Source organism: Augochlora pura, chromosome 5 (assembly GCF_028453695.1).
Source record: "Augochlora pura isolate Apur16 chromosome 5, APUR_v2.2.1, whole genome shotgun sequence".
NCBI lineage: Eukaryota > Metazoa > Arthropoda > Insecta > Hymenoptera > Halictidae > Augochlora > Augochlora pura.
Genome location: NC_135776.1, coordinates 4,178,128 through 4,205,498, shown reverse-complemented (window position 1 = coordinate 4,205,498; position 27,371 = coordinate 4,178,128). Strand labels below are relative to the sequence as shown.

General features: G+C 43.1%; 2 protein-coding genes across 26 annotated transcripts in view; both read left to right on the top strand.

Moving 5' to 3' along the window:
* Positions 1–18,398, top strand: part of Dscam1 (Down syndrome cell adhesion molecule 1) — a 117,817-nt gene extending 99,419 nt beyond the window's left edge. For 17 of the 25 annotated variants that reach the window (XM_078181760.1, XM_078181755.1, XM_078181753.1 and 14 more), the window contains 18 exons: positions 3,152–3,271; positions 3,709–3,882; positions 4,283–4,579; positions 5,123–5,484; positions 5,873–6,244; positions 6,311–6,497; positions 6,794–7,081; positions 7,154–7,423; positions 7,672–7,903; positions 8,075–8,251; positions 8,661–8,827; positions 9,190–9,429; positions 10,064–10,231; positions 11,049–11,186; positions 12,358–12,548; positions 13,071–13,416; positions 14,251–14,308; positions 17,049–18,398. In XM_078181760.1, coding sequence (XP_078037886.1) covers positions 3,152–3,271; positions 3,709–3,882; positions 4,283–4,579; positions 5,123–5,484; positions 5,873–6,244; positions 6,311–6,497; positions 6,794–7,081; positions 7,154–7,423; positions 7,672–7,903; positions 8,075–8,251; positions 8,661–8,827; positions 9,190–9,429; positions 10,064–10,231; positions 11,049–11,186; positions 12,358–12,548; positions 13,071–13,416; positions 14,251–14,308; positions 17,049–17,133 — 3,872 coding nt within the window. In that variant the 3' untranslated portion in view covers positions 17,134–18,398. Of the gene's footprint in view, positions 1–3,151; positions 3,272–3,708; positions 3,883–4,282; positions 4,580–5,122; positions 5,485–5,872; positions 6,245–6,310; positions 6,498–6,793; positions 7,082–7,153; positions 7,424–7,671; positions 7,904–8,074; positions 8,252–8,660; positions 8,828–8,936; positions 9,120–9,189; positions 9,430–10,063; positions 10,232–11,048; positions 11,187–12,357; positions 12,549–13,070; positions 13,417–14,250; positions 14,309–17,048 lie in introns of all 25 variants that reach the window. The other 8 variants (XM_078181765.1, XM_078181764.1, XM_078181773.1 and 5 more) reach the window with 6 other exon arrangements.
* Positions 18,399–20,895: 2,497 nt separating this feature from the next.
* Positions 20,896–22,703, top strand: LOC144469839 (protein dpy-30 homolog). The gene is made up of 3 exons (XM_078180516.1): positions 20,896–21,028; positions 21,150–21,226; positions 21,975–22,703. Exons 1-3 carry the CDS (start codon positions 21,013–21,015, stop codon positions 22,215–22,217), a joined length of 336 nt encoding a protein of 111 aa, XP_078036642.1. The 5' UTR covers positions 20,896–21,012; the 3' UTR covers positions 22,218–22,703.
* Positions 22,704–27,371: the final 4,668 nt, after the last annotated feature.

Below are 27,371 nucleotides of genomic sequence, written 5' to 3'. Positions count from 1 at the left end.
GGATCATCGGCATCCTGGATCCCAGCCACCCGAAGATCATTAGCAACTTGGACTCGTTAGCACCTTGGACTCGTTAGCATCTCGGATCGTTAGCATCTCGGATCGTTAGCGTCCTGGATCCTATAGCTTACCGGATCGCTCGTCGTCCCGGATCACGAGCAGTCCGGGGATCTAGCTCGGATCTATCATTGCAGTCCTGCCGCGGATCAGTCCGTTCGATTTCGGGGACCAGCCGATCTATGCCGGGCAGGCCGCCCAATTGGCGTGCATGGTGCTGCTCGGCGACACGCCCATCAATATTACGTGGACCCACGAGGACCAGCCTCTGTCGCAATTCAAGGGGTACAACATCGGGAAACTGGGCCCCCGGACCAGCCTAATGCTGATCGAGGTGGTCGCGCCGGAACACGCCGGCCGTTACACTTGTGTCGCTAGCAATCCGTCGGGGAAGGCGGCGCACGAGGCGATCTTGCGAGTTCACGGTTAGGGGACACAGCCTACATCGGAGCGCTATGAATGATTGACTAATTGATAATTGAACGATGATTTTAACGGCGAACGATGGAATGACTCGAGCAACCGCCGCGCCGCGATACCCGCGAGGCCCGTTTCGAGTATTTGATTGCAGGCTTGAGTTGATGCATCTTCGTCGTTGCCGAAGCTGTCGTGTTAACCTTGCGGAAGCTTTCTGGATTTCAGTTCTCACCGGAAGACACAGTGCGTTGCTTTCGTCGCCGGGGACGACTCTCTTGCCGGCCGATCCTTGTCTCTCTCTCTCTCTCTCTCTCTCTCTCTCTCTTTATATCTCTCTTTCTCTATGTATAGGGTGTCTCGGAAATCTTGCAAGTCTCTAGACCCTTTAATGACGCTTTATCCTCAACGAGAATCATCCCCTCGGCTTCCTTAAAGAGGTATTAAAAGAACAAGAAAATACCAATTCTCCTGGTCCAAGTTTTTAATAACTCGTCAACGAAGCCTCGGAGATTTTCGCTGAGGACTCTAAACGTCCCATGGCTCGCATTTTTCCCGAGACCCTGTACATCTCTCTATAATTTCTCTTTCTCTACTGTTCTCTGTATATATTCTTTCTTTCGTGTCTTTTACTCTAAGCCCTGTCTGGTTCCGCCTGTGTTTTATCAGCCGAATAGCGAACGCAAAAGTCACACGCCCCCAGAGTCCCACATGTGTCCCCCCATTCACCACCGCCCGAGCAAAAGTTGGTTGAGCTTGAACCGCATCGTACATATTTTGTGGCTATGAAAATAACGTGTATCTCGCCTCGTTTTGATTTCCCCATGTCTCGTTGTCATGCCTCTCATCGTCGCTGACGTTCGCCTCGACGAACAACTACCTTTTTCGTTGGCTTCCGAGCATCGTTTGGCAATACAGTAGACCCAGGTACCCCGGGTAGGCTACACGACACTCATTCTATACTGGCGCACCACGTCGTGTCGCAGTACATTTCTTTGTCTTACACACACTGTAACTCTTTCTGTGACTCTTACTCTCAATCTTACTCTTACTCTTTCTGTGACTCTTACTCTTACTATTACTCTTACTATTACTCTTATTCTTACTCTTACTATTACTTTTACTATTACTTTTACTATTACTCTTATTCTTACTCTTTCTCTTACTCTTTCTGTGACTCTTACTCTTATTCTTTCTCTTTCTCTTGCTCTAACTTTTTTACTCTTACTCTTGCTCTAGCTCTAAATCTTGCTCTAACTCTTACTCTAATTCTTGCTCTAACTGTTACTCTTGCTCTAACTGTTACTCTTGCTCTAACTGTTACTCTTGCTCTAACTGTTACTCTTGTTCTAACTCTTACTCTTGCTCTAACTCTTGCTCTAACTCTTACTCTAACTCTTACTCTTGCTCGAACTCTTACTCTTGCTCTAACTCTTGCTCTAACTCTTACTCTAACTCTTACTCTTGCTCGAACTCTTACTTTTGCTCTTACTCTTACTCTTGCTCTAACTCTTACTCTTGCTCTAACTCTTACTCTTGCTCTAACTCTTTCTCTTACTCTTCTTCTCTCTTTCTCTCTCTGTCAATCACTCTTTGCGATTCTACTCTTCACCGTGCGAACAAGTCGTTGGATCGTTGCGATCACTCGGCGAGACTCTGTAGGTCCTACGATCGAGCTTTGCGTCTCTCGTGAGATTACATTCGAGTGTCGATTTCTAAGTACCTCACCGTAACCCCCGTCGCGCAACAACGTGTCCTTGATCCAAGATGACCGACCGACCATCCAATCACCCTCTGAGAATCACCCCCGAACCCCTCGTTCATCACCGATATATACCTATCTCTTTCTCTCTCTCTCTCTCTCACCATGGACACCTAGAACCTGACACCCTCAGCCCACGCCTCTCACCACACGTCTCGCCTCGTTCATTTTGTGTGCATTCGTAGTGGTAGTCGATATTTTTCTACACGCATGACACTTCTCTACCTTTCTCTATCACTGATTCTCTTACACTGATATTCTCTCACTGACTCTCACTAATTCTTTCAATGATTCTTTCATTGATTCTTTCATTGATTCTTTCATTAATTATCACATTAATTATCATATTAATTCTCTCATTGATTATCACATTAATTCTCTCTCTCTTTCTCTAGCTACGTCTCTCTCTTTCTCTCTCTTTCTCTCTCTCTCTCCTGTTAGAATAACAGTAGACCATTTATCGAAGCGGTGCAGCATGACGGACCGTGCTCGAGTAATCATGGTAGCGACTCTCTTCGCATGCTCGGCCGCGTGGACCCCATCAGGGCCGCGCGACCGCAAGTTTCTCTCTCTCTCTCCCTATCTTGCCTGACGACCTTTTCTCTCTTTCTGTTCGTGCAGTAGTCACCCGCATAATCATCTCGAATTCCCGCATGTCGAATCTACGCAATGTTTCGGCGCAGTTGCGGGGGAGAGTCGCGTTTCGCTCAGCATGCCGCGAAACCGATCGTCGTGGCTCAAGTCTCCCAGATAGAATAATTGAGTTTAATTTGTAAAATGTTTCTCTCCCGAGAGAGAGTGGATAGAGGGTAGATATAGTTTTTGAGACTCGACGCCACGATGCGACTCGCTCCCGGTAATTGCCGATTGGTGGATGCGCCCGCAGGACAATCCATTAACCCGCTCGTTCTGTAACAGTACCACCACGCTGGATCCTGGAACCCACCGATAAGCCTTTCGCTCAGGGATCCGACGCACGTGTCGAATGCAAAGCCGACGGATTCCCTAAGCCCCAAGTCACCTGGAAGAGAGCTACCGGTGAGTTGTCGCCCTTTTACTTCGCTCAAATTTTTATAAACGAGCTGATACAATTTTAGAATTGGTTATTTTATTAGGTCGAATCAGAAATAATTTCCATTTTATCGTCGGACATTTATTTTACTATTTATTATTACACTATTATTTATTTTACTTACTTAGAATTTTTTATATTATATTTTATTGTGTAGTTATATTTATATATATAATATCATATTTATTATATTTTATCTCGAATCATTTATTAATGTATTTAGTAAAAGCGAAAATTCCATTGTCCTGGTGACTTATGGTCACCTAAACTTACTCGATCTAATATTTTTGATATGCCATTATTATGTTACAAACGTCAATTATTTTTGTATATAATATATTCGTATATTCTCTTCTGTCGCAATGTTTTCTTATTTCGTGGCTTCTGTTTCGTCTCTTCGCAGGGGATACGCCTGGCGATTACACGGACTTGAAACTGAGCAACCCTGACATCAGTGTAGAAGATGGAACCCTTGCAATCAACAATATTCAGAAGACAAACGAAGGCTATTACCTGTGCGAAGCTGTCAATGGAATTGGATCTGGACTCTCGGCTGTCATTCTCATCTCTGTTCAAGGTAAATTGTGGAATACTGCCGCAGTGCCATTCGAAGCCAAACCTGTTACGTTTTAATATAGATACCTTATTTCAAGTGGAACTGTATAGTGTGAAACTTTTGTACAATTTGTGTACAATTTATAAAATACTTCGAGACTCTGAACTCCTTCAGTTTTATTGCTGTGAAATATTTCTATGATTATAATAATTAATATTATTGTAATTGCAATGATATTACGGTAAATGATTTTATTATATTTATAATAATTATATAGATTATAATAATTATTATAATATAATAGTAATTGATAGCATTATGATTATAATGATATTATACTAATTATAATAATAGTATTATATATTTTAATCGATATAAATTTGTAAAAATTGCTAATGTTCGCCAACGATTTTAATTGCAGCACCACCCCACTTCGAGATCAAACTGAAGAACCAGACCGCTCGACGAGGCGAACCGGCTGTACTGCAATGCGAGGCACAAGGCGAGAAACCGATTGGCATTTTGTGGAACATGAACAACAAGAGACTGGACCCGAAACTCGATTCTCGTTACACAATCCGCGAGGAGATTCTGGCTAACGGAGTACTGTCCGACCTGAGCATCAAGAGAACTGAGAGAAGCGACTCTGCCCTTTTCACCTGCGTTGCCACTAATGCCTTTGGAAGCGATGACACCAGCATTGACATGATCGTTCAAGGTTCATATTTAAATTAGAAAAACTAAATTGAGAAGATTGGGATAAAAAAGGATTGCAAGTATTAAAAATGAGAATATAGTGACTACGATGATTAATTAAAGAAAAATTGAAAGAAGAATTTGCTAGCAATATTTTTGCTATAGGATAGTGTTAATATAGATGAAATAGTATATATATTAGAATTAATATAGTTAAACTAGATGCTAGGTCGACAGATCGTAGCTGAAGTCATAATAGCTGTCCACCCCACTGCTATTACTTGTAATACTCTCAATACGGGATGCAATGGACACCTATTATGACTATGACAACTATTTTATTTCATAAAGCAATTGCAATTGAAATAAAGCTTAGTTTAACAACTACCTTCAAAAATAAAGTTCAAATATTATTTTTAATATCTTAAAACATGCTTCAAGAATTATTTCTAATGCTTTTAAAAATACTTCAACTAATATTTTTAAAAATAATACTACATCCTAGTCTTCTCAATATTTCATCTTGTTTTATACAGCGATATTAATTAAACAAATATTATTACAGAGGTTCCCGAAGTACCATACGGCCTGAAAGTACTCGACAAATCCGGACGTTCCGTACAATTGTCCTGGGCGGCACCCTACGACGGAAACAGCCCCATCACGCGCTACGTAATCGAATACAAAATCAGCAAAGGCTCTTGGGAAACCGACATTGACAGAGTATTGGTACCCGGATCACAGCAGAACGTCGCCAGAGTTTTCAATCTGAGACCCGCAACTACATATCACTTGAGAATCGTCGCTGAGAATGAGATTGGAGCTTCCCGACCATCCGACACGGTTACCATTATCACTGCCGAAGAAGCACCGTCAGGCCCACCAACCAATGTTCGAGTTGATGCCGTTGACCAACATACACTGAAAGTGAGGATCCCGGTTGATTTAATAGTCTGGAAATGGAATTAGTAGACTGTGTATTTAGGGGATGCATTTGTGAGGGTTTACGTACATTTTATTCAGATGGCTCGTTTGAAGTGTATATTGTATGAATATGAGGTTGTTACAATTTATATGAAACTTGTACGTTCCTATGAAGCTTTTAAATTTATATAAAACTAGTATATATATCTAAAACAATGTATAGAAAATTGATACAAGTAATACATAATTTTAAAGAGGTACTTGCAAACGATATAAATTGTGCAAAATTTATAAATTGAATAAAATTGTATGTAAAAAGAGCTCGCACTAATGATAATGATATTCACTCGTCCAATCTATACAATCAATTAACAACATTATTTTTGCCCAGGTAACATGGAAACCACCCACCCGCGAAGACTGGAACGGCGAGATCCTTGGCTACTACGTCGGCTACAAACTCTCTTCGTCCGACAAGCTGTACACCTACGAGACCGTCGACTTCTCCATGGAGGATGGCAAGGAGCACCACCTGCAGATCACGAACCTGAAGACCTACACCCAATACAGCGTCGTCGTACAAGCGTTCAACAAAGTTGGATCCGGACCGATGAGCGAAGTACGAAGGGAACACACCGCCGAGGGAGTACCGGAAGAACCACCCCATGACACCACCTGCACCACTCTCACCTCCCAGACTATCAGAGTATCGTGGATGTCGCCGCCCCTCAGTTCTGCCAATGGAGTAATCTCTGGATACAAAGTTAGTAAAGGGTTTGTGGTGAATTGCATGGAGATTCTAGCGGAGAATACAGTTGGATTTTTATAGGTAATCTATGGACCGTCTGACATCTGGTACGACGAGAACACCAAGGATACTAAGATCGCCTCTAACAGCGAAACGATTCTGCACGGATTGAAGAAGTTCACGAACTATAGCATGCAAGTCCTGGCTTATACATCTGGCGGCGACGGCGTTAAATCTGCTCCTATCCACTGCCAAACTGAACAGGATGGTGTGTAAAATTATTATTGATGATTTGGATATAGATACTTTAGCTATCAGTTAGTCAGGTAGTCATAATATCCTTTAGCTTTCAAATACTTAAATACCTAATTAATTAATAATTAATTAATCCAGCAGATATTCAGCTATGACACTCTTAACTGTCTACCATTTTCAGTCTACTACTATATTTTAACTATTATCCTAGCTACCAGACAATTGGCTCCATACTTTAGTTATAAGATACTTGGCTCTAGTTAACAACAATCTGACAATAAATTATAACCTGTATGATTTATGTCACAGCCCCCGAAGCACCGATCGCGATCAAGGCCCTCATCATGTCCCCCGAATCGATCCTCGTCTCATGGCGCCCACCAAGCCAGCCCAATGGAGTCATTGCCCAGTACACCGTCTACACCAAGGCTGACAACGCTGACGAACCGACCAGTGAAAAGGTACCGGCAAATCAATTGACCCACGAAGCCACGAAACTCGACAAGCAACGCAAATACGACTTCTGGGTAACCGCTAGCACCAACATCGGCGAGGGACAGGCATCTAAAATCGTTTCATTGGCTCCAAGTGTTCGAGGTACTTGACAGCTTTCGTTTATACTCGTTTCTCTACCTGTGTTCTTGGCTGACAAGTGATCTTGATTTTTAGTACCGGCAAAGGTTGCATCCTTCGATGACAAGTTCACGGCTACATACAAGGAAGATGTTAAATTACCCTGCCTCGCTGTTGGAGTACCCGCACCGGACGTGATCTGGAAAGTACGTGGTGTTGTATTGCAATCGAGCGACAGACTGAGACAGCTGCCCGAAGGATCCCTTTTCATCAAGGAAGTAGACCGCACCGATGCTGGAGAATACTCTTGCTACGTTGAGAACTCTTATGGCCATGACACTGTTACACATCAACTGGTTGTACATGGTGAGATTTGGAATAATTGCATAATTCCATCCTGGGCAGGGTTTATTCTGTCTAAATTGTTAAAGACATAGTTATAGTATAAGTAATGTAATAACTATATAGTATAGACATAGTTTGTGACAAAGTTTGTATTAGGATCTTTTTTAATAGGTCATAGGAAATTGCGATTTATATATTTCTTGATCTTTTGATATTTCCAGCATTGCAGCAACGAAATTGTAGAATTCTTAAAATGTCTTGTTTTACAGCTCCTCCTCACTCCCCGCAAGTCACCTTAACTGCCACCACCACTAACTCGTTGACAATGAAGCTCCGCCCTCACCCGACCGACAACGCTCCGATCCACGGCTACACGATCAACTACAAACCCGAATTCGGCAACTGGGAAACCGCATTGATCAGCTCCACGGACCAGATTCATACATTGGAGAACTTGTGGTGTGGCTCCAGATACCAGATCTATGTCACGGCTTACAACGGGTACTTGTATAACAAATCATAATACTGGTTAACAAATACAATAATCTAAGAATATTTATTTAGTGATAGAATAGTAATAATAATAGAAAAAAGAAACAGAATAGAAAAAGTAACCGAAGGAATCGTCGACAGCACAAAGGATGCAGAATTGAGAAATGATCATTTTTATAGAATTGGCACCGGCGATCCCTCAGACATGCTGAACACCCGCACCAAAGGCTCGAAACCCATCATCCCCGAGGCAGCACGATTCATCGAAGTATCTACCAAGAGTATCACCCTTCATCTCAGCGCATGGTCCGATGGTGGTTGCCCGATGCTCTACTTCGTCGTTGAACAAAAGAAAAAGTGAGAGACGATCGCATTAGAGATGCTACTAAAATGAAACTATACTGTATAAAATAGATTATAGTAACTTAAGGTATTAACAGGAAATTAGTACTCAAAATGGGTGCCCTAAAGTTTACAATAAGTAAAGCCATAATTTTCTGTGATTTGATGATAAAGAAAATATCATATTCAGGTGCAAAAATCTGTATGACGTCAATTATTTTTAGGAATATCTTTTCTTTATTACATTTATTAAAAGGACTTATTAAAAAGACTGCTGAAGTATCATAGAATAATTAGGGAGCACAGTAGATGCTGTAAACTTTGATCAGACGAATCGTAAGACATCAGTAGATCCAGCTTCTTTTCGGTAGCCTCTTAAACGAGTCACATATATTGGCAAGCGATTAATGGCAACCGGTTTTAGGCACCAACAGGAATGGAACCAGGTCTCGAACAACGTAAAACCGAACGGCAACTTCGTGGTATTGGACCTGGACCCCGCCAGCTGGTATCATCTCCGTGTCACCGCCCACAATAACGCCGGTTTCGCCGTAGCCGAGTACGAATTCGCCACACTGACCGTAACCGGAGGTAAGTATAGGACAAGTCCAGCAAAAAACCAAAAAAGGGGGCAACGGCACTCGGGCAGCCGGTGCTAATGGTGGCTGGATTGAATTGGTCCGCGTGTTTTTTGTTCCAGGCACCATTGCACCGGCTCGCGAGCTACCCGACGTGAACGATGGTGGCAACGAGGAAGATCCGATGAAAATTTTCAAAGCAAACATATATCTGGTAGTGCCGGTGGTAACCGCAATTGTCGTGATTATCGTTGCCGTCATCGTGATCTGTGTTCTGAGAGGGAAGGGCCATGGTAGCGATAAAGGTAACTCAATTGCTATTTTCTCGTTTCTCTTTCTTTTCCCGGTGCGCGCGTTTTGCGCCGCGTAACGCAGGTACCATCGCGCCGCCCGTACGCAACGGTGGCAACGACAGCAACGACGTCAGGCGTTACTTCCCATGGCTGCCGAGCTGGCTCGACGTAAACGTGGTGGTGCCGGTCGGAGCTACGGTAGTAGTGATTATTGTAGGCATAGTGGTGATTTGCGTCGCACTGTCGAGGAGAACTCGGGGCCCGGAGCAAACGCGGCTGCGAGGTATCTCATCAGCCGACGAGAAATATTACGAGGGACAATGTATACCAACCTTTTTTTGTATTTTTTTAAAAAAAAAAAAACTTGCCAACGTGGCAACACGCCGAAGCGGCGCGCCGCGATCTTCGCGAAGCCCTGGGGAAGGTAGCTTTTCGGTAAAATTGTCTAAAGAAGTCGTTTTTAATCTTTCTGTCGGTCCAATTGTTACTCTTTCAAACACTCAATGTTTAACAATGGATTCGAAAATGACACTATTATTTCTAAACAAATTAAGATATTTAACCTTTCGAGTACTTTGAAGCTTTGAGGGTTGTTTTCACCCCTTTAACACTTCGACCGCCGTATTACCTGTCGTATAATTTAGCCGATCAATTTAAACAATTAAAACCACCTCGTCCCAAATCGCCGTCGAAATCGCCGCGCACCGCTCCGGCCTGTTCCGTAAGTCACTGAACCGTTGGATCTGTCTCGGCAAGACGGCTTCCTATAAAGGTCAAGAGCAAGTCAGCTTGCCGACGACCGATCCAGACGTTCGCCGCCCTACTTTCGGAAAATAATCTGTCCGCTGAATTTTCCTGTTGTAGGTGTCGGTGGACCGACAGTGCAATCAAGTATATCACGTAGCACTCCGCGAGACACGGCAATCATAATTCATCCGGTTACGGTTACGTTTCAGATGACGTTGTGTACCAGCAAACCGGAGTCGGCGGAGCCACCTTGGACAAGCGCAGACCGGACCTTCGTGACGAGCTCGGCTACATCGCGCCACCGAATCGCAAACTGCCGCCGGTACCCGGATCCAACTATAACACATGCGATCGCATCAAGCGAGGTACAGTGATAAGTAAGCCACAACTGCCAACAATATGATTTTTTTTAGCTAAATTCCAACTAATTGTTTAGATGTTGTCGCATCGGCACGATAGTCTTTACCGTTTCTTTTCTCATTTTCACGTGACACACGATCCGGCCGCACATGACACATCGTTAGACCTCACCATTGCCGGACAGACTCTCGAATACCGATTTCGAGTGACACACAGACGGTGGGTGGAAGAGGCGTCCGATTTTATGGGAATTAATTTTATATTCTATATTAAATATATTTTATAAGTCTAAAAATATTTTATGGAAATACTGAAAATAATTGGAACCAGTCGAAATAACTGGTTCCATTATTGAAAGAAATAATTATTTAAAAAATCAGTATAAATAATATCAGCATAAAAATTCTACGAGTCAGTTCCAAAGATTCGCGAATAAGTATAGTATAGTCTCGAAGACCGTCTTCCACCCTCTGCGTACCCAAACACCATATACCCACACGCGATCATCATAGACTCTGCCAGTTCTGTTTAATTGTTTGCCACGCTTAAACGATATGTTTGATCTCAACAAGTATCAAGATGCGAAGTCCCACCGTCCGGCGAAGGACAGAGAGTTGTTTCCACTATTATTTTTCTCTCCCTAATTTGCGCTTCTCACACAAGTGGTGTTCAAGTACGTTGTGCGTTGTCAGGGTGGGCGGCCGGTGCGCCCTAAGTGTCCCAAGCGAACGATACAAGTACCTCTCGAAATTGGCGGCGCGTGCCAAACCCCGACCATATCGGTAAGCGTTCTTTTTAGCCAGTCGTACCACCTTTGTAGTATATGTTCGATAGGTGGAACAGGTTCGATAAGGAGTCACTCGACGTGGGATCCGAGACGTCATATGTACGAGGAGTTGAATCATTGCCCGCCGAACCGAAGATGTCCACCGCCGCCGCGTATGGGCAGTGCCGAGGCTCTATCCCACAGAGGTTGGTAAAAGTAGTTAAAGGCCCGAACGAAGCGATCTTACCAGAACTTCGTCGACGAAGACGAAGGGAAAACCCCGCGTGACTGCGAAAACGTGTGAACCGGCGGCCTGCGCTCGGTCTTCGTAAGTCCTCTTCGTTCCACGGTTCTCGTCTCGATCACCCCTCTCTTGTTCATCTTGCACGTCCCCCCGCCCCCCTCGCATGCTTTGCGCTGGTACCCGTTTATTTCGCAAAACAGATCACACGTCGCACTCATAGGAAAACACCTATTTCATTCGATTTGTATTCTCTGTGCGCTACGGGCGCCCGATCGTGCCCGTCGCTCGTCACAGGCGCCGTAATTACCTTATTAGGAGTACTTGAAAGTATCTCTTAGTTTATCACAGATGCAAGTAGAATCACAGTCGTGGAGAAATATATATATGGACACCTTATAAAAAGGGTAATTTTGTTAGAATTTAACCAAGGGAATTATATCTTTTTTAGATACTAGAAAAATTAATTTATTTGCTAGAGAATTAGTCCTTTTATCAATTAAAAAATATTCACTTCGTTTGCTTTAATTCTGAAAAAGTTACTGCGTTCAACAGTACACTTTCCAGCACTAAAATATTACAAGAAGTTTATTTAAACTAACAACTATTTTCTATGGAAATGTCTCGATAATTCTAACAATTTTAAAATCAAAATCGTGACACCAATCACTTAGATTATTAAAATGATATTCACATATATTTTCTATGACTGTGTAATCAAAAGTCCAAAGTATCTCCGTTGCGTCGCAGATGCTGTTATCACTGTAATTAGAATTTGAGACTGTGTTCGGTATCACCTGTGATCGATCGAAAGCCACGAATGGGCGACGGAGTCGCAACAGACGTGCATGACACTTCTCCCATCTGAATGTTTCTCCTCAAGCAGTGGGCGAGAAGAGGAAAACATGGGAATGGCGATTACGTAGGTATTAATGGTTATAATAGTTGTGTGGTAGCAATTGCGTCTCGAGACCCACCCGCTCGCGATTGTCAGGTGTGACGGGAGGCGTTTCGCCCGTGAAGGGTAAACGGCTTAACAATGCCCCCGGATGCACCGCGACGATCCTGTACAATCAATAGAGTAGTTTTACTGCGACCAAAACGACAGTATCTACCCTGGGTGATCGTTCTTGCAGGCATGGAGGACGAGATCTGCCCGTACGCGACCTTCCACCTTCTTGGATTCCGCGAGGAAATGGACCCGAGCAAGGCCATGCAATTCCAGACGTTCCCGCACCCCGGCAACGGACACTCCGGCACGATGGGACCACCGGTTGGACACCCCACTAACGTTTCTGCTCATAGTCGCTCTGGATCTCAATCTATGGTAACAGGATCATATCGTTTGAGAGAGAAAGGATTGAATAAAATTATATTTCTTCTTTCAATAGCTTTTAAAAATCAAAGACTATGGTAACAATATAGAATTAGACAGTATATACTATAGTATTCAATTTTAAGAAGAAGAGTTTGTTGTAACTATATTTATTCTTTTAATTTAGATTTAATTTAAGCTGCACAGTACGTTCTGCCTTTCTTTTTTAATTTTAATAAATTAACAGTGCTTTATAGAAATTTAATAATTATATTTTTACTATCTCTATTCTGCTACACAATTTTTCTATAAGTGAAAATTTTAATAGATTAAAGTCAAACTAATAGAATTAAATATGTAAAGGTTTTATCCAATTTAATAATTCTTCCCTTCTTTGATCAAAAATAATTGTCACAATACTTATACCTTTTATATTACATTTTTGCAACTAATTGAGACTTAAAAATGAACATACCATTCTTCGATGAACCATGATATTTGCCGCACATTTTTCAACCTCCACGCCTGTTCCAGCCCCGTCAAAATGGACGCTACTCCCGAGTACCATCCCAAGGAGGCAGCAGCGGCACCCACAACGTCTTCTCCCCCGAATACGACGACCCGGCCAATTGCGCACCCGAGGAAGACCAATACGGACAATACGGCGCACCCTACGATCATTACGGATCCCGCGGCTCTGTCGGACGTCGCAGCGTAGGCTCGGCACGCAACATCCCCGTCTCTGGATCACCGGAACCCCCGCCACCCCCGCCAAGGAACCACGATCAGAACAACTCCAGTTTCAACGACAGCAAGGAGAGCAACGAGATCAGCGAGGCAGAATGTGACCGAGATCAATTGGTGAACCGCAACTACGGCGGTCAGTACAAAGAACCGTGATCGTGCGGGGAACGAGAGGGTTGGAACACGAGCGCGATGTACGGTCGATCGCGCGGAACCCGGAATGATCGAGAGCGGGATTCCCGGTTCGCGTGGATCATTAGGGTGGTACTTGGTCGTGGAGATTCAATGGGGTTGCTACCCTAAGTTCTGACACTTGGTTAAAAATAGTGGTCAGCTTCATAGGTTGTAAATTAAAAGATGATATTCATGATTTAATATTTAATATAGTATAGTATAATGTAGAGATTAGTTAGTATTTTTGCAATTTTTAATTGAATTTCTGCAAGGGGTAGTAATGATTTTATTTTTATATATACCCTCTAGGTTGATAGTAGATAAGCTTAAAAATTGTGTACGTGGCTTTAAAAATAATATACATAGCGATTACATAACAGCACACATAATATTACATGACAGTCTAAGGCGTTTACTTTTAACAATATTTCTAAAAAAAGAAAACGTAGCTATTAAAAACTGAAGCGAAATTATTCTCTTTGAAATTCTCTGATCAAGTGTCATAATTTAAAGCGGTAAATGAATAAGGATCTCATACCAAAGTACCGCCCTAATCAACAGTGATCACGTCTCGTTGTTTTCACCCTCGACCTCCTCCTCCCCCCGTTGCTCGTTCCTAAGCAGTAGGCGAAAAATATAGGCATGCCGAGCGAGTCCGTATTGTACAAGAATGAAACGGGGACTCGCTCCGGAGTCTGTGTACCATAATCGTTTTAGCTTCCACGAACATGCATGCTACGTGTCGTCATAGTAGTTTACCGTTGTGTCAATCGTGCCGTGTGTTTTTCTATTTCAGTGAATGCTCGCGGCAAGGACGGCATGACCACCGAGGAGATGCGTAAACTCATAGAGAGGTCAGTAGAGATCGAGTGTGTTTGGTGAACGGTATGGCGGGGATCGGTTCCGTTTAACGTAACCGTGCGCCGCCGGCCGTTTCCTGCCGCTGTGTCTCGAGCGATTTCTTTGCCTCGAGAGCCTAAGTCATTGACTTTTTTTCTCGGATTCGCTAAATTGGCCGACTCTAACGTTTTCAGTCGCTTCCGACTATCGCTGTACTAAGCGATATGCTCCCTGATCGTTGAGCGATCTCTTTGCTGGATCTTCTTCTATGCGTAAATTGCACTATCCAACGATCCTCTAGTGGTCCGAACGCATCCTCAGTTTTTTAGGTGTATCGTCACCCCTTCATTCGTCCGTTTTTTATCATGCGAGTTTACTTATAGTTCAATGAGTGGCCAGTTTAATCGCGTATACAGTCCACGTAAGTAAGTTGGGTGATAGGATAGATTTTCTATATAGAGAAATTATTTAAAAATTTAGTAAACTGATCTGGCTTTCTCCTATGAGAAAATATAGTTTACTGAGTCATAAATGAGTTATAAAATAGTTTAGCGAGTCCTCAAGTACCGGAGACATCGAGCTTTATTTCAAAAATTAAATCTATGTTACACCCCTTTTTTTAGAATACAGGTATATATTCAAATTTATAATATTATGTCGTAGTAAACGCTGACTCTACCCTGCCAGTAAAAATAACAGATTTCATATATTTTATTAAAAAACCTGTCGCAATTACAATATCTTTTTCATAGGAAATAATAACAAAAGTAGTTCAAATAAATTCAGTATAGCCATTATTATAAAACAGTCTAGGTCGATCACTTTTATAAAATAAAATATCAAAGGCGTCGCTAATACTCGATAAATAGCAGAAAACTGAGGATGCGATGAAAGATGATTTGCTCGTTAGAATGTTGGACAGTGTCGTTTCAGCTTTTGTTGGTGGCCGAGTCTGTTTGAATTGGATTCACGGTGCGTCACAGTCGTGGGACAATGATCGCAGTTTGCAAAAAAAAGATGATAGTGGTGATCGAGTGCACGGTGGTTCCGCTATGGAACATCTGTAAAAAAAAAAAACAAAAAAAACCTGTCGACAATCTGCCTAACGTTACCCTGACTTTTTTCTCTTGTTTCATGACTCTTTACGCAGGAAGCCGTAAGTTCGTTTAGACACTAATCAATAAAACCTGCGAAAAACGCGGGGTGCACACCCGCGGGGCCGTACAGTCGCGTTCTTTAGAGACTGTGATATCTTGAGAGGCTTTAGAAAGCTGCGTTGACTCTGTTTTTGTTGGTTAGATGTTTTTTTGTTTTAATTGTGGCCACGAAGAATAGGTCGGTCAATGCTTCGACAGCGAAAAACCAATGCTTCCGTACCAACGAGATCTCTACCTGGGTCCGAACATATTACCGCTTATTTATTAATAATCATGTGTTTGCATGCGATTAAGACGATTAACCGCTGATTTACATATGTCTGTCTCTGTGTGTGTGTGTGTGTGTCTCATCCGTAGTCGATATATACTAATACTTTCCCAGATGACGTCGATGGTATATATACTCGAACGGTATACATATCAGAACAGAAAAACCGTGTTTGTTTCCGCCGCAATTCTCCCCACCCCAATAAGTTGTCGCTACAGATCCTGCCGCCCATTGCCGCTGGTGCTACTAACCAATTATCCATCGCTGCGAGATCGATACGAATAAAACCTTTTTTAACGTTGTATTTATTAACGCTACACCTGGTCTTATTAATATATATATATACATATTTAATACATAATATATAAATATATGTGTTAGCGCGAGTGCCGCTAGTTGCATGCTTAACGCCGCTGTGCCACGTGCAGAGAATCTCTTTTTTTGGTTGCTGTTGTTTAGATGCAATGCAGTTTGCCCGTCCATTAATGCCGGAACTTCTGCACGTGGGGATAGAGTGCTTCGGCTTGATTCCAGCTAAAGGGAATGCTTGCACCGCGCTCGTTTGCCTCTCACGCGCTACGACCGACTAGTAAATTCGATTCAACCGTGATAATCACGGTAAAAGTGCCGCCAAAGATGTGCAATGCACCGTTGCTCTGTTATGGCACAATATTTGCCTGAATCTCTAATTGGAATTCGAGATTACTAGACTGCGCATTTATTTATTATAAAAATGTGTTCTTCAGTCGTTAAAATCATTCGAGGTAAAATTTAATTACAATTGCAATCGATGCAACAAATTTTTATTTTGCTTTATTTAATATACTGTGGATAAAATTATAGAACGATGGAGATATTAAAACAAGAAGCTTTCATGTATTAATTGGAACTCATTGAAATTATTAAAGATAGGAAGATATCTATGAAGTGTCTGCTATTTTTAGCAACTGATGCAGACAATTTTCACTTTGCACAAGAATCCCCAGTCTAGTAGTCACCAAAAGATAATAAAATCCGCACTGAGCATTTCTCGAGTTTAGAATCCACCATCGTACGATCTAAATTATCATTTTATCGTGAATCGTATTCAATTGTATCGTACGATCTAAATTATCATTTTATCGTACCCGTATTTAATTATTGCGTGCGATAAAGTTGACCGATCGCTTCCAGTCGCGAAATCGAGAGCACGAGGACGGCGCGAGCACGCCTTTCGGCGTGGCTCAAGCCGCGCAGCTAGACCGATAGCTAACGCAGCTCCAAGGAGAAGAAAGTCGAGCGGCCGATACTTAATGGGACGATATTAAAAATGCGTACCGCATGTTGCAGACACGAAGCCCCCGGCCGGCAAACCGGCGCCAGCCACGGCGGTCACGGGGGACACCTCACACCCTACGATACTGTGGCAGTGTAATCTGTAAATCAACAACTTCCGAGGTCTTCCGTCTCTCTCTCTCTCTCGTCGCCAGCGGCCGAAGGACCCGAGAGAAGCGGAACGAGAGATTTGCAACGATTTATCATTTAAATGAATTTAGCCGCGAGTTAGGTTAGATTCGGCGTCCGGATCGCACGGGCCGCGCGACGGATCCCGACGATCGCGGGGATCGAACGATCGCGGAAATCTGTGCCGCGCGTATAAAAAAACGGGACCGTACTCCGTCCTCCGTTCACGACCATATCTTTTTACACCGGTATAATAATGTGTACAATCTCACGGCCTTCGCCTTGGTTTCACGATCTCGCGCGCTTTTACTTCTTAGCCGTTCGATCGCTCATTTCTCGTTGCTCAATCGTCGACAAGGCCAGATGACGAAACTGCCAAATTCAATCGACTGCCGTATATCGACCGGACGGAGGGCCGGAGTGGAACATCAACTAAACAGACGCGGTTAACAGGGCACGGTGGTGCCGGCCGTCGATCGCGGCGATCCCCCCGATCGTCGATATCGTCGACGACGGCGAACAGACAGACACACACACCCGCCACTATCCCCCCCGGCGTGTTCGTCGCCGTCGATCCCGTCTGGCGTTGCGATAATTGGATCCGAAACGCGACGCGTGCTCTCGGCGACAATGAATTTTTCCGCGTTACACCACGATTCTCTTATACGTACACGCACGGTACACAGAGAGGACAACACGTATATTATACACACGTGACCACGCCCATTTACAAAGAGACAGATAACACACACACACACACACAACGCACCGGGGGTTTTTTCCGCGAGAGATGTCCTAGGTTAAACGATTGTCGCTTCCAAGCGCCCACGAGTCACGGGAAATCATCGACACGAGGATAAATATATTAGTTACTCGCTTTTTTAAGTCATGGTTGTGCCACACTGCCGCTCCCCGCAGGCATATGATATTATATACATACATACGATACATACGTATATATTATTACGATATTATACATATACATACGGTATAATACGGTTTATAATTTCGTAACGAAGGTTGTGTCCCCCCAATTTTTCGGTGATCGACGACCTTTTATTGAGTCTCGACGTCGCGGAGAGCTTGAGCACGGGAACGCGTGCCAGGCGACGGATCGTTGTCGTCGTTCGACGTGTAGCAGTAGAAAACAGCGAGCAAGATCGTTTCTTCCTTCGCGGAACAACTTTAGAAAACGGAGAGCAGACTCGCTGATCAAATCTCATGCCAGCTAGGACACGGAAGACAGGCACGGAGACGAACAAAGACAAACAAAGAAACAGTCGGACGGATAGACAAATAAACAGAGGACAGAGACAAATAAATAAACAAAGAGATAGACACGTTACACAAACACACACTCACCGCAAGCACACACACACACACCACGCTCGCTGTCGATTTTTAATCGTCCTATATGATATTTAGTCCGCTGTACACACACATATATTCCCGCAAGCTAATCTCGATCAATTAAACGAGTGAGGCGACGATGATATAACGTTTAAGCAATTCGAGCAACAGGTATCGTTTTAAATCGTAAGTAAGTAGCACCTAAGCCGGACGGATATTGGTCGCGAGGTGCGCCGCGTCGACTTTCGTTGAGAACGGTGGCGCGTCGAGCATTTCCGAATTAAACGATATTAATTAGCTCACTCACCATATAATTGTAGGCGATCGGTACGAGCAGAGAAAAGAAACCAGACGAAAGTAGTTAAACGGTAGATGAGAACGAAACCCGAGATATCACTGGCACCGTAAGAAAAAAAAAAGGAAAGAAAACCACACACGATCCTCCTCCGTTCGCTCGACGCGCGCGCTGGAAATGCAGCTGCGGCGCGTGTCTCATAGCTCGTTTTTATGATAACACTATTTAGGTATATACAAAATGATCTATATATATGTATACATTGACGTTCATACGCATACGTTGTAAGTAGGTATGTCTAGGTGTCGCATTTATTTGCCGAGGCGATGCACGAGTGGTACCACCAGTGCGAGTAGCGTGTCACGGACGGGGACGTGCCGCTTCGTTGACGAGGCAGGCAGTGCCGGGGAATCCTCGTCCGTGATCGTTGTTCTATTGTCGTTTGAAAAAAAAATAAGCCGCGAACGGTTCTCACGTGTTTCCTTTTTTCGAGGAACGTAACGCCCGATCTCCATTGCCCGCACGGTTCGTTGAATTAAAAAGACGACGAGCGACGCGATTTGGTAACGCTGGCTGCGACTCGGCTCGCCGACGCACCCTTTACTCATCGATGTGATTTTTCAAAAGGCTGCGCAAAGTCTCGTGTCTCGTGTATGTGTTACGATCGCGCATCTACCCATCCTTTAAATGTAGCCGTTAATCCTCAAGTCACCTTCTTCTACCAATGTAATATCACGTTTTAAAACCGACCCGTGACGCGCACGCGGCAATTTCTCGCTTTATGAAGCTTCTTGGGAATCATTCGAAGCCCGCTTTTCCAATGAATTTAATCGGCGACGCGTATCGGCGCATGGTTTCAGATGTGCAAAACGGACCGATATTTAACTTATTCGATATTAACCGTGCGATAATTAATTAAACGCTAAGAAACGATGTAATGAAGACGAAGACGAAGAAGACGCGAATTGAAACGTGATTGCCCGCGCGACACTGTTCGCCCAATTTAGCTATTCTATCTCTATCCCTCCTATTTATCCATTCTTACGGGGACTAAACGTAAGCTTCGTTTTTTAATGTTTTACGGTTTGTGTGATCGATCTGGAATCGTTTTACTCGAAGAGGTTCGATGTTACTCTTAATAATAGATTTCGTTTCGTGATGCTGTGAACTTGTACGGTCGGTGCCGCCCGTCCGCGTTATATTATTATACATATACATATTGATTATGCTTGATCATCATTCTATTCGGAAATATCATCGATGTTCGGTTTCGTGCAGACAGCGGGGCGGTTCTTCGAGCTCTTCAACCCTTCGGCGGGGCGCGTGTCGTTCCTCTGTTTACTATATATTATATATATATATATATATAAATATCTCGGTTCCGCAACCAGACCCGCGAGATTTACTGTATGGTTACGTTCTGTGCGCCCCTGTGCTCGACCCTTCGATTGGCCGTAAGTTCGCATATAATAATTCACATACAACGATACACGTATCTCTCCGCGCTCGTAGGGACTCGAGGATCCGCTCGCAGTACACCGTTTCCTCAGTACCACTGTTTTATGTTTTTGTACCAAAGTCGTAGCGTCTAACTTTACGTTAAATAAACAAAACCAAACAAACGCACCAGGATTCTTTTGATCCACTTCCGGTCTCGGTAGAGAATTATCCGTTCTAATAAATACGCTCTCGATAATTTTGTATTTAATTAGAGAAATTGACTGTACTATTGCGCTAATTATTTAATACTCGATTTTTTTGTATAATCAATCTCTCAAATATTTGTCCTGAAGCAAATCACTATAGCTGATTAATTCATTAATGATTCGAACCGCAAATTATTTTAAATATTCGTCGAAGCACGTGAGATATCATATAAAAAGCGTATAAAAGTTTCGCAAGTTCGTATCGAGTTCCGCGATTATTAATAATTCCAATGTATACCTCATACTTTATTCATCGTCTCAATGTAAATTCTCAAACAATTTAACCAGCGCGAAAACTCAAAGTCCGTACATATCGTACACGGTGTATAGAAGTTTTCCGAACGTAAATACAAAAGCAACGTCGTATCGGTCGGCGCGTTCACGAGCGACGCGATAATTTTTGCAATGATAAGGAGCGGGCTCGCAGCGGTCGGCAACATTTGAATAGCGCTCGTGCAGTGATAACTCGCCGCAGTTGGTGGCGGCACTTGTTTGCGCGATGGCGTCCGGCGGTGGTATGTATCCGTTCATTTTGCTTTTTATAGTTTAATATAAGAACCGTTGGACGATCGGTTTCGACCGTGAGACTCGTCCTAACGGCGACACGAACTAACTTTGTTTACCTGCCGGCGACAGAGAACACGACAGAGGAGAGAACCGAGCCAGCGATGCCCGCACAACCCTTCCACAATGCCCTGAGCGAAGCAGCGCAAGTGAGTCCGTTAACCTATAAAACCGTACGTGTCCTCGCACACCGATTCCTATCGGATCTCTACGCAGCTCGATAGCATCGATCAAAATCCGTATAAACTCGGGATTGTCGTAGCGCGAAGCAGATCTCGCGATAAGATTCTTGCGAATTCGTTGGGAATTCTCTGTGCCAGTGAACCGGCTTTAAAACTACGTTTCCCGCCAGTCAACCGGACAGCTGTTATGCTAAAATATCAGTTTTGTTGTTGTCGCTGACCTGTGTACGTATCTCTTGTGAATCTCGCGCGATTATACTGTTCCATTCTTTGCTTCTTACAACTGTTCTCATGGTTTTGTGCAATCTGTTTGGGGGAATATTTGTACAATGATGAAACGTTGTATATACATGTTGAAAAACAGTTTTAATGAAGCAGAGTTATTTAATTATCATTCTTAGATGTTTGCAGATCAGTTTCAATATAAACGGAATTGTATTTCTGTTTATATTTACAAAAATATCTGTAGAGATAGATTGATTTGTAGAAGCAGACGCGTAGACAGTGTTCATATAGTCTGAACCACCTCCATTTTGACAGAAATGTAATAGGTCTTATTTATAATTTAATTTTCATCCTTCTTATACCTTGATATTTATTATTGATTTTAGATAAGCTGCTGTATGAATATTTTCCATAGCAACTCTAATATTTAAGGAAACAATATGGTGGAAGAGAGGTAGCGATACCATTTAACAATTGTATTTTGTTTCAGAGGCTAATAGCAATGAATAAAGATTCCGATTTGTCTGGTGTAACGCCGAAGAAGTCACGCGTCGAAGTGCAATCCTTGCCAACAAGGCAATACTTAGACCAAACTGTAGTGCCGATCCTGCTGCAGGCGTTGTCTAGTCTAGCCAAGGAGAGACCAGCCGATCCCATAAACTTTCTAGCCGGTTATCTGCTAAAAAATAAGAGCCAATACGACAACGGTGAATCACCGCCAACTAGTCAATGAATCGCCTACACGTTTATATAAGTATACTGTGAGAAATCACTTTGAAACATTTACAGACTTTTCTTAGGGAATTATTCGAGTTCGGCAAAGGTGTAATCGTAATTTCGGATTAAGAAAGCACAAAATGTATTAGCCTATTATCGCATGATCTATTTCGAAGGTAACGCATCGACCATAGAACGTATGTGTAACGGATGTCGTTAAATGTTCGCCTCAGCGTTGGTTCGACCATCAACCATTGGCAATCGTAGGAAATTAACGTTCTCGTTGTTGATACGTTCGATATTTATCAAAATCCCTTGCGACGGATACGATGCATCAAATTATTCCTGTGAAATAATATCGTCGACTGTTTGTACACCATCGACCAGGAAAAAATCAAAACGATCGTTATTTCCGGTTCAATAAATCGTAATGAGTTCTCCATGCCTCGATTTTAATTGGACCGCTGATTTAATTGGACACAATTAAATGTAATTTGTGCAATGAGTCGGCCTGGAATTTATTATACGGTCCGGTAGTGTTAATAATCCTCGTAACATTTAGTACCTGTCCAATACAAATTCCATTTTGCACCGAAACTATGTTCATCTATTCTGTGTTTCTATGTTCATCTTTTTATAAGTTCCATACTCACAGTTTCCTAATTCTATTCCTTTCCACCAAGTATACGTATCGTTTTGAAGTATTAAAAATCCAGTAGTTAATTGACTAAGTTATTTTTAATTTAGGTATTTTAAGTATCTCGCTTGCAAGTGATAATAGGAGAAGTTCTCAGAAGAAAACATAACTCGATAGGACAAGTATTTGCAGGACAGGTAATTTTTATAATGGTCACATTCTTCGAAATTTTACGGTCATCGATATTTTTTTAAACAATTTTAAATTCGAATACAAATCAGTCGAACGTTTCCTCTCGCAAAATTCCCAGCTTTTCAGTTTCGGCTTCATAAATTTTTACAGCTGATATTCGTCGAATAAGGCACCCGAAATTGCACAGATAGACCTAACGCGGTCGCTGCGGAATTTTCGCGCGCGATAGTTATGACCGGGCGCGTCCGGTCGCTGGTTCGTTTCGCCCGGTGTTTTGTGTTAACGGTTTAACTGTCACGGCAAAGATCGTAACGAACCCGATGAAAGAAAATTCGCAGCGGGCACAGATAACGTTCCGCCGCCGCCGTACAAAACAACGACAACGACGAGATATCGGTGGTAATTTCGTGGCGAACAATTCGCGCGGCGGCATCATCGTACCAAGTCCAATTAACGAGGGTGGGATCCTATCCGACTCTCCCCGTATATTACCTCGATTCCTTGATACCGTTGCGCCGCGCATTCGCCAGAACCTCTCGCCTCGTTTTATTTCCCACCTGGTCTATCAAGTTTTAAGGTGGCCGGGTTCAAATAAATAACGCGCCTCTTTTAATTTCATCCGAGAAGCTCGAGTAACGCTAAACATTATCTTATATCGGAATCCAATATCTAATAATTTTTATAAGTTTTTTTACAATATTTTTATTGTAATAATCTTCAGAAATATTCCTAAAATCTGAGTAATTTTTGGTTGATTATTTATTTAGGCCTCTATCGATTAGACACGGTTGTTCTTAAATTCCCAATAAATGAAGTCATTATAGTAGAATAAAAATAATTTATATCTATTCTGAATATATTCAAATCAATTAAATTACTATAGGATATATCGGTGCCCCTATTATCGTCAGAAGAAATCAGAATAGTAGAACGATAACTACCCTTGACATGACGTCACTAGAAAATCATCCCTTACATGACGCCACTAGAAAATGGCCACTATCCGAAAGAGAAAACAGCAGCTATTGTTCCCACGTTATCAATAAATAATATCAGTATACTATAACAAAATTAATCGCCTTCCACAAGGATTTGTGCCAAAAATCTCGATTTCTCGGCGAATTTATAGTTTCGCGGTCGGTGTCTGGTTTCAGCAATCATCTCGCGCCGATAACCATCTTCTTTGTATTTAAATATAAATAGTGAGAACCGCGCTCGTCATCCCAGAAAGCGTGCTCCAGATGATATACAACGCATAAAGAAGCGGATCGAAGTAAAAGCGGCGCGCTCGGTATAGTTAATGGCTAAATCGTGTCAGGGGTTTCGTCGTGCGCGCACAATCTGTAGATTCACGCCCGCACGGCCACATGGCGCCTCGGTTCAATTGGCACGCATATTGGAATTCTATTAGCGAGATTACCGACAGTAATTGCTCGGTTTGGCGCAATATCGCACGCTCTCGTCTCCGCCTAGCCAACAGGCTAGCGAGCGTCAAACGCGGATTAAGCGCGCGCGTCTTGCGTCGCGGATCAAGTAAGCCGGGCTGCATTATACTACCGATCGCGGTAGTTACAGCTGGGACCTTCGATATCCCTTGCATCCTGCAACACGGGGATAACCTGTAAACGCTTCGATCGAAGCCGGTGGGGGGCCTTTCCACTCCCTCTCTCTCTCGATCACCGGCGGAACGGAAAACGCGCGAGCGCGCGCGCTGTGTCCCTCCGCGCGTTGCAATCGCGGTTGTCACTTATTTCACCGAAATTCCGATGAATTCCATTTGCACCGTTATTGCTTGATTTCCGGGGTATATTTAGAAAACCCATTCACCGCTTGCCTACGGGAACGAAGCGCCGATAAAATCGAATGAAAATTGCGCGCCCGGTGTTTACAGCGACGGGAATTTAACATTTCCTCGCGAATTCGCTTCCGCGGTGGGTGGGTGGTTCTTTTTTTTTTTTCATTTGGAAGTCAAGCTTTTCGACGCGAACGCGCCCGTGATCGATGGCGCGAACCGGTTTTTAGAAAGCTTTAGCGGCTGCTGACGGCCGCGGACAGACGAGGGCTTGTAATTAATTTGGATCGCTTTCCGGCGAATTGTAATTTTTTGACGCTTGTTTCGAGAATATTGAGGGAATTAGTCTCGAGAATATCGAGAGAATCAGTCGAGAATATTACGAGAGAGAATTGGTCGAGAATATCGAGGGGAGTCCCGAGAATATCGAGAGAGAATTATTCGAAAATATTACGAGAGAATTAGTCGAGAATATCGAGAGAGAATTACTCGATAATATCGACAGACTGATTAGTTTTCTGCAATCTCGTTCCCTAACAAAAATTATTCTCTTTCACTCTCTACTAATTTCGAATCGCCTTCTCTTCTCGAAAAGAAGAAATTCTATTCTGTTGCGCTTCTTACTCTATTTTAACTGGAAATTAAAACGAATATCTTTTCTCGCGCGGAAATTCGTTGACGACCGCGTTGATCAACGCGCTGGGGTAGAAATGAGATGGCGATTACACCGGGTATTTATTGTTTCGCGCGTGAAAAACAAGAAGGTAGGAGAAAATCTGCGAGAATGACTGTGTCGCGGGGTGGGGAGGAGAAAAGGTTTCCCCTCCCCCGGTTATCAGATAGAATTCTGGCCGGGTAAAAAATCCGAGAGGGAAGAGAGAGGGCTTTAGCTCGCGCGCGAATCTGTCCGGTAAGCGTTTTTTCCGTGACTCTGACAGAGAGTAGAGCAGGGGGAGGAGGGGGGTAGGGAGGGGGGTGATCGAGGGAGGACGGCACAGAGTTTCCAGTTATGGCGGAAATTTTTATATAATCCCGGGCTCTCGAGGACAGGAATTTTCGAGGAAAAAAGAACGAACCGGGGGAGGAGGAGGGGAAAAAATCGCGGGCGCCCTCGACTCCCCCCCTCCCTTCCGCGCTCTTACGACCGGTAAATCGTTTTCCAGCCCGTCGATATCCGCGAACTTACAAGTTTCGCTTCTTTCGCGGCGGGAACGCGTTATTCGTCGTGTTTCAACGTCGCCTCGCGCCCGTACCTTCTCGCGCGTTCTCTCTCCTCTCTCTCTCTCTCTCTCTCTTTCTTTTTTTTTTCGTTCGTATCTCTGCCTTCGACTTTCATTTCCTAGCCGTAGAAACTTTCGATTAAATTTTCACAGAGGAACTCTCCATCTTTCTCTCTCTCTCTCTCTCTCTCTCGCTCTTTTTCGCGCGAGAGAGTAACGCTCGCCCAAATGGCCCAAGTAATTTCAACCCGATTGCCTCGATCCTTTGACGCGACTCGCCGCGACTAATGTAACCAGCGCATATTCAGATTCGCGATTCTGGGTGCACCGGGTGCTTCGGAAAAATCGCCGATAACCAACGTGCTCATTCTCTTTTACATTTTACTTCTTCGTTCTTGCCGGGTTCGATTGGTATTGAATTATTTCTCTTGCGCTTCTTTCTTTACCTTTGTGGTTGTTCCTGTTTCACTGTCTTTGCTTTATTTTTTTCAAGTTATGTTTTTACTTGCTCCTCTGTCTGATTCTGTGTCTGCTTCTTTTTCTTTATCTCTCTACTCTTTTCTCTTCGGTTTCTAACTTGCCCAGCCTCTCCCTTCGTTACCTCTATCTCTTTTTCTGTGCCTGGTTCTCTTCCTCTCCGTTCGCTTATTTCTCTTTTGTTCTCTTTATTCACTTATTTCTCTTTTGTTCTCCTTTATTCACTTATTTTTCTTTTGTTCTCTTTATTCACATATTTCTCTTTTGTTCTCTTTATTCACTTATTTCTCTTTTGTTCTCTTTATTCACTTATTTCTCTTTTGTTCTCTTTATTCACTTCTTTCTGTCTCTGTCTTCACCTCTACCTGTTTCTCTCTCTCTAGCGTCTTTGTCTCCGTCTGTCTCTCTTTCGCCATTTCTGCATATTTTTCTATCTTTCTGCATCTCTTTCTGTCTCTTTGCATTTCTCTCTATTTTTCTGTATCTCTCTCTCTCTATCTCTCTACATTTCTCTTTATCTCTCTGCATCTTTTTCTATCTCTTTGCATTTCTTTCTATTTTTTGTATCTCTCTACATTTCTCTCTACCTGTCTGCATTTCTCTTTATCTCTCTGCATCCCTCTCTATCTCTTTGCATTTCTCTCTATTTTTCTATATATCTCTCTCTCTCTATCTCTCCACATTTCTCTCTACCTGTCTGCATTTCTCTTTATCTCTCTGCATCTCTTTCTATCTCTCTGCATTTCTCTTTATCTCTCTGCGTCCCTTTCGATCTCTTTGCATTTCTCTCTATTTTTCTATATCTCTCTCTATCTCTCTACATTTCTCTCTACCTCTCCGCATTTCTCTCTA